Genomic DNA, 19,059 nt, shown 5'->3' with positions numbered 1-19,059 from the left:
TCAACTTTACATTTATAAATCATATACATATGCACAAAGCAGGGGCATTTACCATAAACTAGTTCAAATTTTACAGCCAGCCAGCAATCAATAGGTTGGTGTCGAATAGTATAATCCTCATAGTTCCAGATCCTTCACATTTCTCGACAACCACTCAAATTCAACCACAAACAGGTTTAGTGCAGAACCATCACAATGCCTACCATTTTGGTCAGGTGAACATTTTTAAAATTTATATTTTAGGTCAACAACTTCCAAAAAGCTCAAAGTGGATCAAAAATTGAGCTTATTTTCCACGCAGTCCAAACAAAGCACAACCTAATAGAGAAGAGAGCAAAGCTGAACCCCTTAACAATTCCCACCTTGGTTTTAACTAGAGGGTTTACTTACATAGAAGAATATCATACTTGGCAATCTGAGTGGGCCCTTCAACAGTAAACCTAGCCATGAAAGAAAGAAAATTAAAGGAAAAGAAAAAAAAGCAAAAAGGAAAAGTAAAATTAAAGAAGTAAGAACTTACCCGGAGAGAACAGGAAGATGCAAAGCATTGTGATGGTGGCACAAAGAAAGAAAGGAGAGACATGGAAGCAGAGAGAGAGAGAGAATCATGTATTTCTATAATAAAGCAATGGATTAATACAGTTGAAATGTACACTTTTGGCTTCCTTAGTGTGTAATACCAAGTTATGACGTGTTATGTAAAATAGGAAGCAAGGGAGCTAGGAAACATAAATCAGGAAGATGAAGCTACAAAACAAAATTCTTTTAATGTCCGCGTTTACTGCAAATGCTGATAACAAAAATTCCATGTTTCTGAAGATGGCATGTGGCAACCACAGAATCATGGTTCACCTACTCCGGCAGCTGTTGTAGGTTGCTTGGTGGCCCCTGGCACTTTCTTACGGCCAGGTCCAGCAGAAACTTTAACCATGGCAGGTCTGAGAAGCCGGTCTCCAAGTAGAAATCCTCGACGCAATTCCTGTATTACAATCCCTTCACTGAATTCTTGAGACTCCTCTCGTGCAATGGCTTCATGGAGCTATGGAAAAATATGAAGCAAAGTGGGAAAAAAAATCAAAAGAAGATATCAAATGAAATTTATTAAATCTTAATGTTTCCACTAACAGTTCTCATTTTTTATACTAAGGATCATCCTTTTTGATATTGAGTTTTTCAAATTAAATCCTTTCTAATAGAGCAAATGGCTCCAGTACAACAAAATAACAAAAACTCAATGTTCTTTTGGTGGTTGATTTGGTGTTGGGGTGGCAGGGCACAGGGGTGTGCAAGGGGGCACGGGGAGATGAAATCAAGTGAAAGAGGAGTTAGAAGTTACCATTTCCTTTTATTTCTGCTTTCTTTAACATCTATAATCAAACATGCAACTTAAGATCAATCGCCATCTTACTAGAGCAGTAATAGTGTCTAAAGCTTGATAATCAAATTAAACAATGTAAAGCTTCAGCAAACAAACCTCTAAAACCATACTTCTGAATTTCATTATGTGAAATCTAAAAGTACACTTTCTAAACTTAGATTCAACACTCTCCCCATACCAGCATAGTTTCCTGACCTTTTTCTGTCCCATGACATTAGAAAGAAGAACAAAAGAAAATGACAGATTTTGCCATTTATGTTATCATATTTCTGAGGGGGTCCACCCAACATTAATGAACGCTAAAAAATCCATTTTATTTATGCCAATATAGCTTCTATTAGCCACCCTATTTTCGCATTATTACAGAGCATAGTCCAGACAAACGGGCATGGTGGAGAGATGGTGGCTTAACAAATAAACATATAATTGAAACAGCTTACCGAGGGATTAAATGGCTTTCCAACAGTTGCAATAGCTGCAACTTGCAAGCTCCTCAGAATTTCCACAAATTGCTTGTATATACCTTGATAGCTTGTATCAATCTTTTTCTCTTTCTCTGTTTCTGGTTTTATCTGTTGTTTTGCTCTTTCAAAACTGTCCACCATGGGCAAAAGGCTCTCAATCAATTCTCCCTGAGCATCAGACCTTGTTGTAGTTCTTTCCTTTTCAGATCTTTTTCTAAAATTATCAAAATCTGCTTGCAAGCGGATATACTTCTCCTTCCCAGAGGTTATCTCTGCCAATAATGCAGAGACTTTCTCTTCCAATTCATTCTTCTGATTCTCTAGTACGTGTATCATGGCTTCTATGTCTGATACAGTTCTCAGATCTCCATAAAAAAGAGCCTCTTTGTAAGCTGTAAATAAGGTCTTCAAACTCAATAAATGCTTCTTATTTACTTCACCCTCAGATACTTTAATACCCTCCTCGTCATTTGTCTAACAAGACAAGTAATAGTGCATGCTGTATTAGAGGGGAAAAAATAAATAAACCTATATCCTGTTCCAATTTTTAACTCTGGTAAGAAGTTCACTCAACTATGCTGATAAATTAGCGTGTTAGGAAGATTAAGCAAAACCTAACAAATCATGGATCTCAAATTCAAATCCCACAGAATTAATGACATATTCCATGGGTCACAATTGAAGAGGTATGAAGGAGACGCCTTTACCTCCATCTCGATTACACCAAACGTTTTCGACTCAGAAAACTCGATAAATAAAATAACTACATACCTATGCATAATTTTGTATAAGAACACCTAGTGATCAAGATTTGTAAACACAAAAAGGGAAAACAAAATCCAATTAGGGCTAATTTAGAAACTACTACAAAATTCAAAGAAAAACTTGCATAAAAGCTTACCGTGGGAACGGCTTCCTGAGGAGAGACAGATGAATTGAAGGAGTGCCTCTTGTAAATGTTATTTATTGGAGAGGGATGGGAGAGGGAAATCCCTAGAATGGGCTTTAAGAGAGTAGGCGTGTGATGTCGGTGTAGTGCGGTTAGGACTAGGGTTTTGGTGGGTTTTAAAGAAGAAAAGGAAGCAGAGAGGGGTGAAGCCAGCGGAAAGTGGCTTGAGAGAGAGAGAGCCATTGATTTGGTAGTTTCTACACAAAATTTAAAAGGAAAACGAAATCTTTGCCGTACAGGTTAACGATATATGTGGTTGCACAATGAGCTTCCGAGCAAGAGGACACGCATGCATGAAAGTCTCCGGTGAAACCTCTTTTCTTCGTGACTGCTCGAGGGAACGAAGAACGGTTTGAAATTACTACATTACCCTTCCAAGAGGCAGTGATTTATTTTTTAAAATAAAACTTCAAAATAACAACAAACAGAATTTCTTAGACAAATAGGGAACTTGGCGCTTTGTTAAATTGGCTATTTATCGTATTTGAATTTTGTTCCTCTAAAAAAATTATTTTAATTTTTGTTTGGTAAAAAATTTAAAAATGACAGTTAAAAAATAATCACAATTTAAAGATAAAATTGTAAATATTAAAATTAAATTATTACATAATTTATCTTTATATTAGAATTTTCTTTATATAATAAAACACATATTTATATGATAAAAAATTATAATTAATTTTAAGCATTATTTTAACTTTTAATAGTAAAACTTTGAAAATAAATAATATAATATACATCTATATATACATTTTTTAAATCAAGTTTAGTTTAGTTATTCGCTTCTTACACCATGTTTAGATCGTAGAGAATGATAGAATTTTAATGTACGGTATTTTACGAGTGTGAAAAAATCATATTTGTTTTAATTTCAAATGATAACAAATAGTATCTAACTGATAAATTTAAAATAAAATTTAAAATTACAGAATTGATAGTATGTAACTAACATGTTAATTTTTTTTTTCCTTTATACCTTTATATAATATATTTAATTCTATTTTTATTCTCTCAAATTATTATTTATTTTATTAAATATAAAATTTTAATTTGATTATGTGTAATAATTATTTATTTAAATACAAATATAATTATATTAGTAAACAATTTTTTTTTCATCACATACTTCTTATATACCATTTATTATTACATATAATAAGTATGAATAAATTAATAATTTGATTAAAAATACATTCATAACATATTATTATCCAAATAAAAATATATCATTAATATACAATCATCCAAATATAAAAGAAAATTGTCATTCTCATCATTGTTATCCAATTATTGTCATTATTATACATTAATTTAACTACTATTAAAATTTATTCAAACATGATATTAATGAAATATGAATGTTTTTGCCATAATTATTGGTGGCAAAATAATAAAATATTTTTCTATACCCTCATTTCCCTAATTTTGTGATTTTAATAGTTTACTGTTTGGTTTTTTTAAAATTATATTATTCTCATTGTGGATAAAACTAGAGCTTGCTCAGAAAATCATGCAGAGTTGTTGTAAGTTGGTGAAATCGACAAAACTCTCTTTTATTTATGTTTAGATCTAGACCAAATACTGATAATTCTTCAAGAATTGTCACAGTCATACACATTATTTTCATAATGACACTGGCCATATAATTAAGATCATATCTTCCCAGTGGTATTTGACAGAGAGGAGGAGGACATGTATTTATTAATCTACCATTGATTCAGGTTGGAAGTTAGCATTCTAATACTGGACATAAAAGATCATTTAGAGATCCTTTTAACTGAATCTTTTGACATCCTCTCTACTCGATTTTTGCTACATAGAATTTGCTTATGCTTCTAATTTGCATTAACTCTAGTTGGTAATTTGAAAGGGAGGGTAAATAGGAATTTTCTTTATAGAAAACAAAAGTTCAAAATGGAGGATAACATGCTAATTTCCAACTTCATAGAGACTATAGCTGTTTCTACCCATCAACTGAAGATTTTGGGTAATGAGCACTACAGCGCAACAATCATCGACACGTTGAAGTTAAACATTGCAAAAGTCTGTTGGAAATTGATACTAACCTTATAGATCTCTTTTCTTAGACCGTTTGCATGCACAGAAATGATAAGTTGCAGCAATTGCTGCTCGCCAGCCTCTGTATTATAATATCTTTTCATCGGTTGAGATGTTAATTAGGTCTCCAGTTATCCATTTGATTGAGCTAAACCAATCCACTCCCTGAAGTTAAATTTCCACCATGACAGCTGGCCATAACCTTCAGGACAGACCCATGGTGGGATTCTCCCAAAAGAAAAAGGAGTATAATTTCTGACTCAAAACAAGATATGATACAAGTTCCACTACGATTTCACGACCAAATGTTATTTCCTACATCTGGCCCCAACTGGAAATTGGAGAATCACCATTAAGATGACCAGTTGTAGGGCTTTTTTGTCAATTTACATCAATTATCAATCATCCATCCACTGCAACCTAACTGTCACCAACAAAAAGAAGAAAAGTATGTACTGATCTGAAGCTTAGGTCACACGAACATCTAAAACACCTGATTCAAACATTCAAAACCAAGTTCACCATAGTTTCCAACATACCAAAGAAAAAAAAAAAGAACAGCCATGCACTCGTTGCTAATTGCTATTCCAAGGTCAAACGTGGAGTCAGCTTCTTACCTGCTTCAGGTACCTGCAAAACAAAGAAAATGGAAAATCTCACTAAATTCACTGGACACAAGAAGCAACTTAAGAAGCATCGGTTTTACTCGATCATCCTAGTCAAGCAAGCCAACAAGGAAAAAGAAATAGGGCTTGAAAGCCTTCACAATTGTTTAAAATATGAGAATAGACAGTCAACTAAAACCATACAAAGTAACCATATCTGTGAAGAAGGCACTTTCAAAAAAAATTTTGAACTTTGGTCACCAAAAGACACACCACATTCTCAAATCATCTAACTGAAGTGGACATGCACATTTTATTCTTATCTAAACTGACCAAACTCTTTAGCATTTTATAGATAAAGAGCAAAATACAAAAAAGTTCTCAGTATGTTTATCAGTTCAAAATCGGACCTATCAGAAAAAAAATTTGAACTTCCGTCATCAAAAGGCACACCGTATTCTTTATTTCAAAAAAAAAAAAAAAAGGCACACCGTATTCTCAAATCATCTTAGCCAAGTGAAACTGCACACATTATTATTGTGTGTAAGTAAAGAGCAAAACAGATAAAAGTTCTCAGTACTTTTATCAGTTCAAAAGAAGACCTATATTTTTAATCTGCACCCTTTTACAAAATGAAAGAAATTTCTTAGATGTATCTGATCAAGACCAGCCATTATATTTTCCGTAAAATACGCCAGAGAGTAACTCCACACACTTCTCCACTGCAGGCTCCAAGTGCTGTACATATATTAGAAATTAAGCTGTCTCACATGATCTCTTTGGGATCACAGGGAACTAATCAGTAATATATATATAAGGATACTAATATTCTGTTTTTCTCTGGAGAAAATAATATTGCCATAAAGACATTGCAAGGTGTATTTAATTTCTGTTGTGCCTTATATAAAAAAGTGGGTTATAACATCTATTTATGATAATATATTTGTCATATAAAGCTATATTTGTGAAGTGATTAGTGGATCAAAAACATCAGGTTCTAAAGACACGCAATTGGAAGTATTTGTACAAAGTTAAGATATGTAATAATAATAATAATAAGATTATTTCAGATAATAATAATAATAATAATAAGATGATGATGTAGAAGAAGATATCAATTCTCAAAGTTCCAATTTTTTTAGCAAATTTCTTGAAATTTCTGGCTGTGTAAGCTTGAAGTTTTTAAATGTCTAATACGCGTAAGCAGGAACTTGTCTGTGTGCAGTAAACATTATTACCATGGATGACTATTGCCAAAATAGTTACCGGCTTGCAATTACAGGAAAAATGTAGGAAGATCTGAATACTTTGTTAGCATACTTGAAAATAGAATAAGTTAATTTGCACTCTCTAAATCTTTAAAGAAGAGAGCCTGACTGCAGAACATATAGAAGTTCGAAAAAAAATTATCAAGCAAACCACATATACATCAAAAAATGAAATATAAGATAATTAGATATATGGACGTTAAGATAACAACAATATTGATAGTTTCTAGGCTGATGAATACTGAATGAAGGATGAAGTATTTTCCTGAATCCAAATAGTCTGGATATTAGAAGGTAAACATATAAAGTTAAGTTGTTCACATATTTTCTGCTATCTAAATATGATTAGAAATCTGACCACAAGGTAATAAACTCCTAGTAAATAGCATACTGGACACATTATAATTGGATAGTTAAGTAAAATCCGAAAAGACCAACATACCTGTACAGCTACTTATCTGCATAATATGGAACAATTGCTCACAAGGAACATGCTTCAACAGCTGAAGCTCTTTGGCATTGGGCATCTAGCCTGTCAAGCAGTTCCATATAAGGGTAGGTCAAGGAAAGATCTACCAGGTTGCTCACTCCCCCAGTTTCACTGCATCCTCTGGTGTTATCATCTTCGATGCAACCAACACCATCAAAACCACTTTCAATAGGCTCTTCCATATGAATAACCTTTCCAAACAACTGAAATGAACTAATGCCAACTTTTGTTGAGTTACATCCCCTGTTTCCAACAGAGTTTATGACAAAGGAATGAAAGCTACTCTGACTGTCAGGTGATAAGTTGTCAGACTGTGGACTACCAATGTTCAATTCAGTGGATACTCTTTTCAGTTTCGCCACCATGTTGTTGCTAAAGAAATTATCAGTGCACGTCTGAGAGGAATTCTCATTCATGAAGTTGTTTAAACTAAAGAATCCAAAATTATTTTGCCTGGCTCCCTGCATGCCAGCAGGAAAAGTTTTATAACTCAATAATGATGGCTTCAGTTGCCCCATTGTCGAATTATTTAATCCAGCAGTCGGAAAGAAGGTTTCACTATCTCCTTCACTAACAAAACCTGAATTCTGAGAAAACTTTAACTTCTTAGCTGGGGGGAAGGTTGTCTGAAGCGGTGGTGTGGGTGCCAGAAATTCAACTTGCCAAGGGCTCACTCTCTTTGCACTTTGCAGAATTTCAGGTTCATCCCAAGTAATCTAAGATATAAAGATCAAGAGACAAATTTTAATTAAAGAAAAAAGTAGAAGGCACTGAAAGTAATGGATCCAATTTATTTCAATAAGTGCATGAAACTGATAACTCCCTATGCTATTCATGCCCAGCAGAAAACCAGGCCCCTCCACCTTTTTTCAAAAATAAGTCACATTTTCCAACATGGCAAGTAAAATCGATGCAAACAAAAGAAACTTGAGAAAATCATCAAAGATTCCTTGTATTATTATCATGCATATAAACCTTTATTATTCAACTTCATAACAAAATTGGTAATCATGAATCAATTGAATTTATTGGAAATTATAGGCACAAAAACCACATATAAAAATCCTACAAGTTAACATGTTAATCTATGAGCAGTTTGCTCTGAGAATCTTGCAAAAAAAAATCAAGTAATGGCATTATGTTTATAAATCACAAACTTTCAAGAGGAAACATGATAACAAGGAATTAAAAGTAGAAGCCAACATTTGGTTGTCGTAATGCTCTTGCACATGGTCATTTTCATGACATCACCCAAATTCCCTCCCAAGATGATACAAGTAAAGCAAATGATGCAAAGACTAAACAAAAAGTTTTTTGAAGGCATAAGAAAATACATGCCTTACCAACTAAAATTTTAGGTCAAGAAGTGGACCTCAGACAATTGTTTTTTTAATAGAAAAAGAAACTATATTACGGTAGGGGAGGGAATATTATAAAAAAGACAGCAGATAAGACATACAGCTGAAATAAAAGGAAAACAAAAAGTATAAAAAGAAAGCACCGGATACATAATAAATCACGTGACAAATAACATGACCAAAAGAAAGGACCTGAGGAAATTCTTATCATTTTTGGCAGACAAAAATAAAAATTTCTGACTAAAGCTCAAAATACTTGAAAAATGAAACATGGGATCTGCTATTAATATCATTTGAGCAATACAACTGCAATCCACTCCCTGACTCAATAATTAATCTGCTCATATTACATCCAATACTTTTTCTAGAGCAAATTTGATGCAAACACGCAGCCATTATCTGCTAATCCCTATATTTTCTCCCATTAACAACAATGATATAGATACATATAAACACACACAAGTTACAATGGTATGAAGTTAGATACATGTACTTCTCTCATCATAATCAAAATTTGCATTTTAGTATAACTAAAATGTCTATAACACAAGAGAAAATGAAGAGAGAGAGAGAGAATAAACTAAAAGGTCGATACAAGCTTTTCAAAATGTCTAGAAAGAAAATATGCTACGACCTTTGTTCATTGGATCCTAGCTACTGAAGAACAGGAACTGAAGATGAGAATGGAGGAGAAAATAAGTTAAAGAAGAAATAGAAGAAAATTTACAGAATGTTGTGAAAGAGGAAATGGGAGATTTTCATTAATTTTCTGTATAATGAGCAAAAACAGACTTACTGCTTTCTATGACGATTGGTACAATGGGTGGAGCTTACCTCTGTTCACTCTAATTTCGGTAATGTCCTGTTTGGAAGCTTTCTAACGAAGGTAAGATTTCTATCATATCATATTATAAATTATTTGCTGGTTCCTGACGAATCTATGACTATTTTCCTAGGAAACAAATTTGAAAGATGAAAGTAAGACTGAATAGAGATAAGCTCCACACTTTCGTCTTTCAAATTTGTTTCCTAGAAAATAGTCATAGATTAGTTAGAAACCAGCAAATAATTTGTAATAGGATATGATAGAAAACTTCCTTTGTTAGAAAGCTTACAAACAGGAACATTACTGAAATTAGACTGAATAGAGGTAAGCTTGACCCACTGTACCAAACATCAAAAAATATATCAACCATTAGTTCGTCCTTGCTTTTTATGCTGAAAATTCTAAAAGTTTACAGAAAGCCCAAACCAAGATATGCCATTCTAACAAGTTCACCGCCAGAACTCAATGGACCCTCGCCTAACAGCCAAAAATTAAGAAAGCCACTAACACCAACCACACAAACCATATTTCTGCAGACTGCAGTTAAATTGGCTGAAATCTTCTCAATCTGCAATATTGCATAAGAACTAAACATGCTCTGGGTTCACAAGGGGAAAGCTAGTCACCTCTAATCATGTGAAATGACAAGACAAATCCTTATAGCCAATGAAGTCGGCTCTAGTCGCCATTTGTGGTCAACCAGTCTATGTTATTTCAATTTCAAGTCCAGTAATCTAGATCAAGGCAACTAAGAGCAAAGATCGTTCTTTGGCAAATCTTATCCACCATTTCCAGTACATTTCTCCATTAGAAATCAACTATTCTTCCAGGTCCAGAAGATACACAATCTTGATTGCAGCAACATAGGAAATATGCATACATCTGATAGTGCTACTATAATATTCTATTTGCTCAAACAAATTCAACCAACCTAGAATCAGTTATGGACCATTTAAACTGAATTAGTTAACTTATATACTACCCAGTATCAATACACTAAAAATGATCCCAATTTAATTGAACTTGAATTAGAGCAATTCATTCATACTGACTTGCAGAAAGATTTCGTTGTCCAAATATTGACTGAGAAAAGAACCAGGAGTTACAGCTGTGTGTGGGTACATACACCTTAAATTTGTGAAGAAGTAGTAGGCCAAAGAGCAAAACAAAGATGAGTGTATAACCAATAGAAAAAGGGAAAGAAAAACTACAGTTACTGGCAGGGTGGTCATCTCTGGAATTACCTCAGCATAAAATATTAGTACCGCCAAACAGAAAATGAAACGCTATCAATAGTAAGGTAAACTATTGGTAACGTAAACTAAAAGTCTAGGTCATAACTATCAACCAATTAAATCAAGCCATCAATCTAAACAAAGTAAAAGCTGTTCAACTTCCAGTATTAAATGCTAACTACAAAATACAGGCAAATAGATACCTGAAGCATTCGCCAGGGAGAGCCAGACCATGGCCCTCTCTCCCGGACCTGAGAAGAGGACACTGTCCCCTGAAACCATGTCAGCCGTGATGAATCCTCCGTTTCCATAGCCATTTTAACCCTCATCCCGGGCACCCAGAAAACGCTAAGCGCAGCTTCCACCACCTCCGCCTTCACTATGAAGTCCGACCAACCAGCCCTCGGATAATACACCACCTCGAAAGGCCGTCCCAGAGCCGCTCTCTCGGCCGCCTCTGCCACAGCCTCCGGAGTCAACCGCCCTCTACCGCTCCTGGCAAAACCCTCCCTACCTATCCCTTCCCCTTCTGTTTCCTCCCCCGTTACTCTGTCCACTCCGCCACCAATCTGGTTCCGCCACCTGGCATAGTCGCAGCTGCCATTGCCGAATCTCACGGCTCTCCTCACTCCGATGAACATCTTCCCCGTCGAGCTCTTCATGAAAACGACGGAATCACCGGCGATTAGCTTTTTGTGGTTCACGAACTTGCTCCACCCGGTGGTCAACAAGTGGCGCCGGGGGGTGCCTCGGTAAATGTGGCGAAACTCCCAGACAGCGCCATGGACGTCAGTAACAGAGAGTGTCTGCACAGGCGGCTCGGCTTGGTAGTTGAGCACCGGGAAGATAGAATCGGCGCAGAAACGAGGGACGGAAAATCCGCCGCCGTTATTGGCATCAGACGGCGTAAGAATCTTTGCGAAGGCGACGATCTTATCATCTTCGTCATCATATCGCCCTCCTAGTTGCTGCTGTTGATTTGCAGAAGAATCATGAGCAGATAACTGTGACGGCGAGACGGGGTGAAGCAGGAGTCTGGTGAAGACCTCGTCAGTGACAGGATCCGCGAAGAAATGGACAGCAGCTATGATGCAAGGGATGAGAGGTTTGGAGAGAGCAAGAGGGGAGAGGATAGAAGCAGGGGATGAGCAGGACTGCTCGAGGTGACCTTGGGGGAAGTAGTAAACCCTAGAGCGGAGAAGGGGGATTTGAACGGATGCGCCGGCGCAGGCCCGCCAGATCCGGGGATCGACGAGGCGCAAATCTCCGGGAGGTAGAGATGGTGGCATTGGTTGTTAGGGTTTAGAGTGAGAAATGAAAGAGTAAGGGGGAGTGGAGGATTTCTGGTTTATATTAGTTGTCATGCGCGGGCGTGGTTGTGTCTGAGTTGAGGAAGGAAACGAGTGGGAGTGGCGTAGAAACCAGGAAGCAACAAAAACAAGATGGTGAATTTATAAAAATGAAAATAATAATAAAATTCCCTTTGTTTTTTATAAAATTTATAGTTTTCACAATATATATTAAGTAAATGATTCATTGTCTTCTGGGTAAATTATGAATTTACAAATAGATTTTGTTTTAATATAAATTTTAGATTTATGCTAACAATTTCAGGTTTAATTCTATACATTGTTTTTCATTTTTTATTTGAGAAAGGAAATAAAAAAAAAAAATTACAAATTATATGTTGAACTTCATTAATTTTTATTTTGATTGAAAATTAGTTTCTTAATTACTAAGTTACTGTCAAACTATATGTCTAAGTCAAGTTGAAATCAAAGCTAAAATTATTTCCTTGTTTGTGTTGAGAGACCAAGACTACTATTGTGTCTTGTTAAACTATGACAAAAATTACCTTAAATTAGGTATGGTTAACTTTCAAAGAGGTCTAAGACCATCAATTAAGATCGTGCTCCAAATCTTATGTTAATCTGGTTCGGAGCCTTTGTCCTATGTCTCAAATCAAAGCTTGGCTTAAACATATGCCAAGATTAAGTCATAAGCAAATCCTTGGTAATGCCCTTGTTTATTAGTTACGAATTTGCAATTTTAGTTGCAAAATAATATTCTTTTATAATGAAAATGAGAAACAATATATTGCTTAAATTATTATTTAATAATATATATTAAAATCATGTTATCACAAATTTATATAGTTCCATATATATACTCTTTTGACACATAATGCTTAAATGCAAAGTTAAATTAAAATTTGTGAGCTCATAAATAATCATATCTCTTGTTTTTATACGTGTCTCAAGTGCAATATTCATTTGAAAACTCAAATGATTAGTGCCCCGATAATTCTTATTCTCTAGATAGATAAAATTTTATCTCTAAAAGTACAAACATACCTAATTTTTTAAATCAATGTAAAAAATCTTATAATATCATGTTTCTAACGTTTTAGTAAATCACTTTTAATATTCAATTAAAGAATAAACGAGGCATTACTCTAAATATCTTACACATACTCAATAACTCTAAGTACTTGTTTGAACGACTTTCAGAGTAATTCATTAATACATGGTGTTGTATGATAATAACAGAATGTGATAATAACAAAATTATAATATAATTGAGAATATTGTATATTAATGTATGATATTGATAGTTGTTTTTGTTTGTATTTATAAAATAATATAATTGTATATTCAATCAAATTATTTATTTTATCTCTACCTTATTATATATAATAATAAATAAATAACATAAAAGAAAAAACACAAAAATATGAGAGGCGGCAAATATATATATGTATGTATATAATTAAATAAATAAATAAAATAAAAAAGAAGATCGAGTGACAATATTATGTATATATATGTGTATGTATATATATGTAATTAAATAAAAAAATTAAAGAAAAAAAAGAAAAAGATGTATATGCCTATTAATTTTTTCGTTAATCTACGCCAAATATAGAAATAAGAAAAGATGGTGATAGTTTAAATGAAAGCAAAAACAAATTACTTAAAAATCACCGATTCAGTGGTTTGCAAAAGCATAAAAAATGATGGGTTGGAAAACCATGTAAAAATAATTAAAAAATTATATAATGTATTTGCAAGTAGATTCAAACAAGGCAAAACAATCTTAATACCATACCATACATTAATAAACAACAATCCAAACAAGCCCTACAGCTAAAAAATACTATAAGACGTATTAGTTTCTTATGCCCACTTACATTATACATTCTTATAAAAGGAGAATGTAATATCTGGGCTCGAAAGTTAGGTCCGAGATAATTTAATAATAATAATAAAATAAATCAAAATAATTTAATTTTAATTTTTTGTTAATTTTTGAAGAAAATTTGTGTTTTGAATGCATTTGAAAATATTTTTTTTTTAAAAAGGTCAAAGTATAAATTAGGGAAGACCTATTTGAAAAAAAATCTGAAAAATTAGTATAAAAATAAAAATAATGAAATTTTTGCCACGCGGACTGTCATGTCAGCAGCGCGGCCGGTCGTCATACATCGCGTGGCAGACACATGGACACGCATCCATGCGAGAGGCTACACAGGCGATATGCGTGCCAGTAGATCCAACAACCTAGATCTCCTCCCGCACACAAAGACGGCCCAGATTCGTTTCTCCTTCATGCGCGATCGAACGGTCCTAATTTCATCTGATCGTGCGATCCAGATTTATTTTTCAGCTAGGATTTATCCAACGGCTGAGAATGGATCACGTCTCCTATTCCACAAGAAACCCTAGCCATAGGCCTAGCTGCCAAGAGGAGATCAGAGAAGAAGAATAGGGGGTGGCCGGAAACGAACCAATTGCCGAAGAAGATTAGTCATCGTCGCTGCCGCACCGGAGCCACCGCCAACGCCAGAGAGGTAATTTTTTTCTTTCTCGTTCGGAATTTGATTTTAAACCTCCTCACATCCATAGCGAAGCCAAAGAGCCAAAGGATAAGCCAAAAAACATGAGCGGAGCTCGACCGAGCCATCACGATCGTGAACCAAAACCACTCCGATAAGCCCTTTCCCATTTCTCGTTTCCTTCGATTCTTTCACCCTTGTGTTCCTTATCTTTTTCTGGTGTAGGTTAACCGAAGAGAACCCCCGACTGTGAGAGAGGAATGGCGGAGCCGTCGCACCGGAAACCCCCCCCCCTGACAGTAAGGCTTCGATTTTTTTTTTATCGATAGTGTAATACCCAGGTCTGAAATTTGACCCGGGATTAATTTTAAAAATTAAAATTAATATATAAAAATATAATTTTTAAATTTATAAATTTTTATTTAATATAAAAATTAGAAAAAATAAGCAGATGATGAAATTGAAAATAATTTTGAAAAAAATGTGAAAATTTGGGTTCAGGGAATATTTTTAAAAGAAAATTTAAAAACTGTGGGTCAAAAAATAATTTAAAAAAATGTGTCACGTAGGACCGTCCAGTCAGCAACCCCGACGAACCGGAGCCTGTCGCGTGACAAGGCACGCGAACTTGGTGCCACGCAGGAGGCCACGCTGGCAATCCTCATGCTCGCAATCGGACGGTCTAAATTTTTTCCCGTGTGCATAGACGGTCCAGATCCGTTCTCTCTTCAGGTGTGATCGAACGGTCACGATTAAATGCAATGAACGGCCCACATTCGTTCTCTCTTTAAACACAATCGTACAGTCTATATCAAATCACGATGAACGATTCATATTCAGCTTCTCTTTAAACGCGATTGGACGATTGAGATCAAATACGATGGATGACCTAGATTAAAGGGATATGGGTATAAATATCTCAGTTCACACCGAACCCTAACCCTAGCTGCCAACCCCCCGCTAGAGAAAAAGAACCAGTCGCTGGAGAAGGGAGCCAATCGACGTCCGCTGTCGCCCCGAAGCCACCTACGACTGCCAAAAAAGGTAAAAAAAAAAAATTATTCGCTCAAAATTTGATTTTGAACACCTCATGGCCAAATCAGAGTAAAAGGATCGGTGAATGAGCCAAAAACTATGGGTAAAGTCCGACACCGCCGCCGTAGGAAAAACTAAAAATTACTTCCGATGAGGTCCTTTCCGATTTTTGTTTCGTGCGATTTTTTCACCATTGTATTCACCATTCTGTTTCCTACAGGTTGACTGAAGAAAAACATCCAACCGCGAAGGTGAGCCGACGGAGCCACCGCACCAGAAAACCCTGCCACTGATAAGTTTCTATTTTTAGACTTTTTTCGGCCAACCGAGACTCCTTAACGTATTTTCTCGCAATGATGAATATAAAATCGGTCATTCCAAGGCAAACCACCACCGAGGGTGGTGGTGCCATCGCTGGAGCACAGCGGTGTTGCCGTGCCGAAATTCTAAAATTGGCTGAAAAAATTTTTTAACACCGATTTTGGATTTTTGGGTATTTCTAGATAGTTGAAGTATGTTTTAATATTCGAATGAAAATTCAGGGAACCTAGAGACCGCTAGTAGGCACAACTAAAAGTTTAGTTTTTCGGACACCGATTCGGGTAAGAATCCATCACTTTATTTTCTGTTATAGAATTGAAGTTTAATTATAAATAATACGTTATTTTGTGTAATTTAAAAAATTTCAATAATTAATTATAGGTTACTAATGGAGTCGGAACTGGTTATTTATCATTGTTTATCTTGTTTTAACTGATTGATTGATTTTACAGTTTTAAATGCATAATAATATGCTGGAGTTGGTAACATGATTCAGTTGTGTTTCCTTGATGCATGTTTTACTTGTTTTACGTGATTTACAGTTAAATTATGAAACTAGAAATTAAATATAAATGGGTAATTGTTTGATTAAGTGAATGAATGAATGGTAGCCTTACTGGATATCTTGGAAGATGGTGAATGGATCGGGTACATAGAAAATTCTACCGTGAACGTTGTCTCATACCGGACGGGGTATCAAGGATTGATATTTTGGCACTCATACCGGACGGGGTATAGGGACCACCCGTTTCACCCTCATACCAGACGGGATACTGAGGGATAGAATTTTTTATGCTCATACCAGACGGAGTATGAGAACGGCTGGTTAGTTGACAATGTTGAATAAGGGTTCACGCGGAGTGGGGACATCCCTATGGACCCCCATAGAAACCAGTAGGCAGATAAAAAGGGAAAGTTGTTGTTCTAATTAATTGAATATGAGATTGTTTGTGTTATTGCTTCTATAGGTCGATTTTGAAAATTCGCTACAGTAAGTATGTAATAAATGATTTTATTTATGATAAATAAATTTACTTAAATTAAGAGCTATATTAATTATTTTTATAATTTTTATCAACTTTCATTTCTGTATTGGTGAGTAGTGTGACATTCTTACTGGGTTATTGTACCTCACTCTTTCATTAACCATTTCAGATCAAGAGGACCAAGATCCAAATCTCGATCCACAAGAGGGTTGCGAATAGGATGCTCAGTTGCTTACTTTTCATTTATTTCTTTAATTTTTTGTTTGTTCTTTTAGAATGGTCATTCTCGTAACTCTATTAGGTATTCTAAATTAGTGTGTAAGGAATATAATTCTAACTTTATTATTTCATTTATGTATTCAATTTATAATTTATTTCCTTTTAAGTTACGAATCGTTATAGACAGAGACTACCTAACCCTGTTTTTTATAGGTTTTCATGCAAAATTGGCTAAAACCGGCCGAAAATGGCCAGGTCGAGAGGAGACACCACTGTGGGCGGCAGCACCGTGCCGAAACCCTGAACAAAAAAAAAATTAAAATGCTTATTTTGGCCTCTTTGCTGTATTTTAGAATACATAACAGATGTTTTTGATTTTCACATAAAAACCCAGGAAACGTAAGAACAACTAGGAAGTGCAGTGAAAAAGATGGTATTTCAAACACCGACCCAGAGTAAGAATCTCTCACCATTTTTCTCCCATTATGGTTAATTAAAGTTTTTAAAAAATATAATGGTGTAATTTGTAAAAAATTAGAAATCCATGATTAATTAAATACAAGTCACTAGTGGAGCTGGTAACTGGTCAGTATATAATTACCCTAACTTAATTGTGCTGTCTATTCATTGCTATATTATTTTACTTGCTTACCGCTATTTTGCTTACTTTAATTTATTTATTTTAATTGCCTTTTTGTTCATTATTTTACCCAACTATTTCTATATTTATCTGTTGATTAATTTGCAATAAGTGTCTTGATCATATCTCTTTTAGTTGTTAATATATTAATTTTTACTGTATGTGTAATTATCGCTCTACTATTATGCTAATATAGAATGAGTTGGTTGTGAGTAATATGTGGATGGTGGATGATGTGAACATGTATGCATAAGGGCTTATCAGGTATCATGAAAAATAGTGTACGAACCTAGTACATAGGGCAAACCCTACCACGGACATTATCTTATTCGGACAGGGCTAGAAAGTTTTATACCAGAAGGGATTGGGAAGTATTTGTTCACCCTTATACCGAACGAAATATTAAGGCGATGGTATGTTTGGCGTTCATTACCGGACGAAATATAGGAACAACCAGTTAATTAATGAATTGGATATCGAGTCCATGTATAGGAGGAATCCTTATGGACTCCCAGAGGTACCGGTAGGTCAGTAAAGAGGTAAGGTTGATGATTATTGTTTCTTTGGAATGTATAATGAGTTGTTGACTTAATTATTGTCTTCACACGTCAAATTCAAGAACTTAAAATGTGAGTATAAAACTTACGTTTTTTTTAAATGAATTTACTTAAAAGAGAAAATGGCTAAATTGATTTTTTTTTTTCACCAACCATTGATTTTTCGTATCGATGTTAACCGTTTATATTCTTACTGGGTTACTATAGCTCATTCCCTTTATTTAACTATTTCATATCATGAACACAAAAATTCATATCCTGAACAGTAAGAAGATTGTGACTAAAAGTTGCCTCCTGTATCCCATCAAAGTTATCTAACGGAGGTTAACTCTATAGGATTTTAGCTATTTTTTTTTTAATTTTATTTCCGCTATTTGAACTTTCTTAAATGAACATTTTCGTAACTCTATTAGATATCCTAATTTACTATATAAATAATGTAAACTTTAAACTCTTAGTTATTTCTGTTATTATTCTATAATTTAATATATTCATTTTTTTTAAGTTTTGGGCTTTTAGAGAAAATGTGTTATTTACTAGATTTGACTAATCTATTATGATCTATATCAACTTTTTATTCATTAATTAAATGTATATGTATGTCAACTACATCTCATGTCAGTTACTTAAATGACTACCTATTAAGTAATTTATTTGCTTACAAGGCTATAGTTAATTATCTTGTCACAATAAATACATGTTACTAAAAATTTAAAACAAGTTAATTCAATGATATTGATGAAATTTAGTAGTTGGTTAATTATCCATGATCAATAAATATATGTTAATTCTAAATACAAAATTCAAATGACAATTCATCAACTTACAATAAGAT

At 34.4% G+C, this 19,059-nt stretch overlaps 2 protein-coding genes across 2 annotated transcripts; both read right to left on the bottom strand.

Moving 5' to 3' along the window:
- Window positions 1–596: 596 nt before the first annotated feature.
- LOC110815251 (Co-chaperone GrpE family protein) lies at window positions 597–3,160 on the bottom strand. Its single transcript, XM_022042944.2, has 3 exons — window positions 2,744–3,160; window positions 1,819–2,316; window positions 597–1,039 (listed from the first exon to the last, which is right to left on the bottom strand). Exons 1-3 carry the CDS (start codon window positions 2,972–2,974, stop codon window positions 842–844), a joined length of 927 nt encoding a protein of 308 aa, XP_021898636.1. The 5' UTR covers window positions 2,975–3,160; the 3' UTR covers window positions 597–841.
- A 1,962-nt stretch (window positions 3,161–5,122) lies between these two features.
- ARF17 (auxin response factor 17) lies at window positions 5,123–12,029 on the bottom strand. The gene is made up of 3 exons (XM_022042863.2): window positions 10,835–12,029; window positions 7,165–7,928; window positions 5,123–5,479 (listed from the first exon to the last, which is right to left on the bottom strand). The coding sequence occupies exons 1-2, from the start codon at window positions 11,918–11,920 to the stop codon at window positions 7,203–7,205; spliced, it is 1,812 nt and encodes a 603-aa protein (XP_021898555.1). The 5' UTR covers window positions 11,921–12,029; the 3' UTR covers window positions 5,123–5,479; window positions 7,165–7,202.
- Between the last annotated feature and the right edge of the window lie 7,030 nt (window positions 12,030–19,059).

This window comes from Carica papaya, chromosome 1 (assembly GCF_054855325.1).
Source record: "Carica papaya isolate Zhongbai chromosome 1, ASM5485532v1, whole genome shotgun sequence".
NCBI classification, from domain to species: domain Eukaryota; kingdom Viridiplantae; phylum Streptophyta; class Magnoliopsida; order Brassicales; family Caricaceae; genus Carica; species Carica papaya.
Note: the sequence above shows the minus strand (reverse complement) of the source record. Positions and strands in the feature narration are given on the sequence as shown.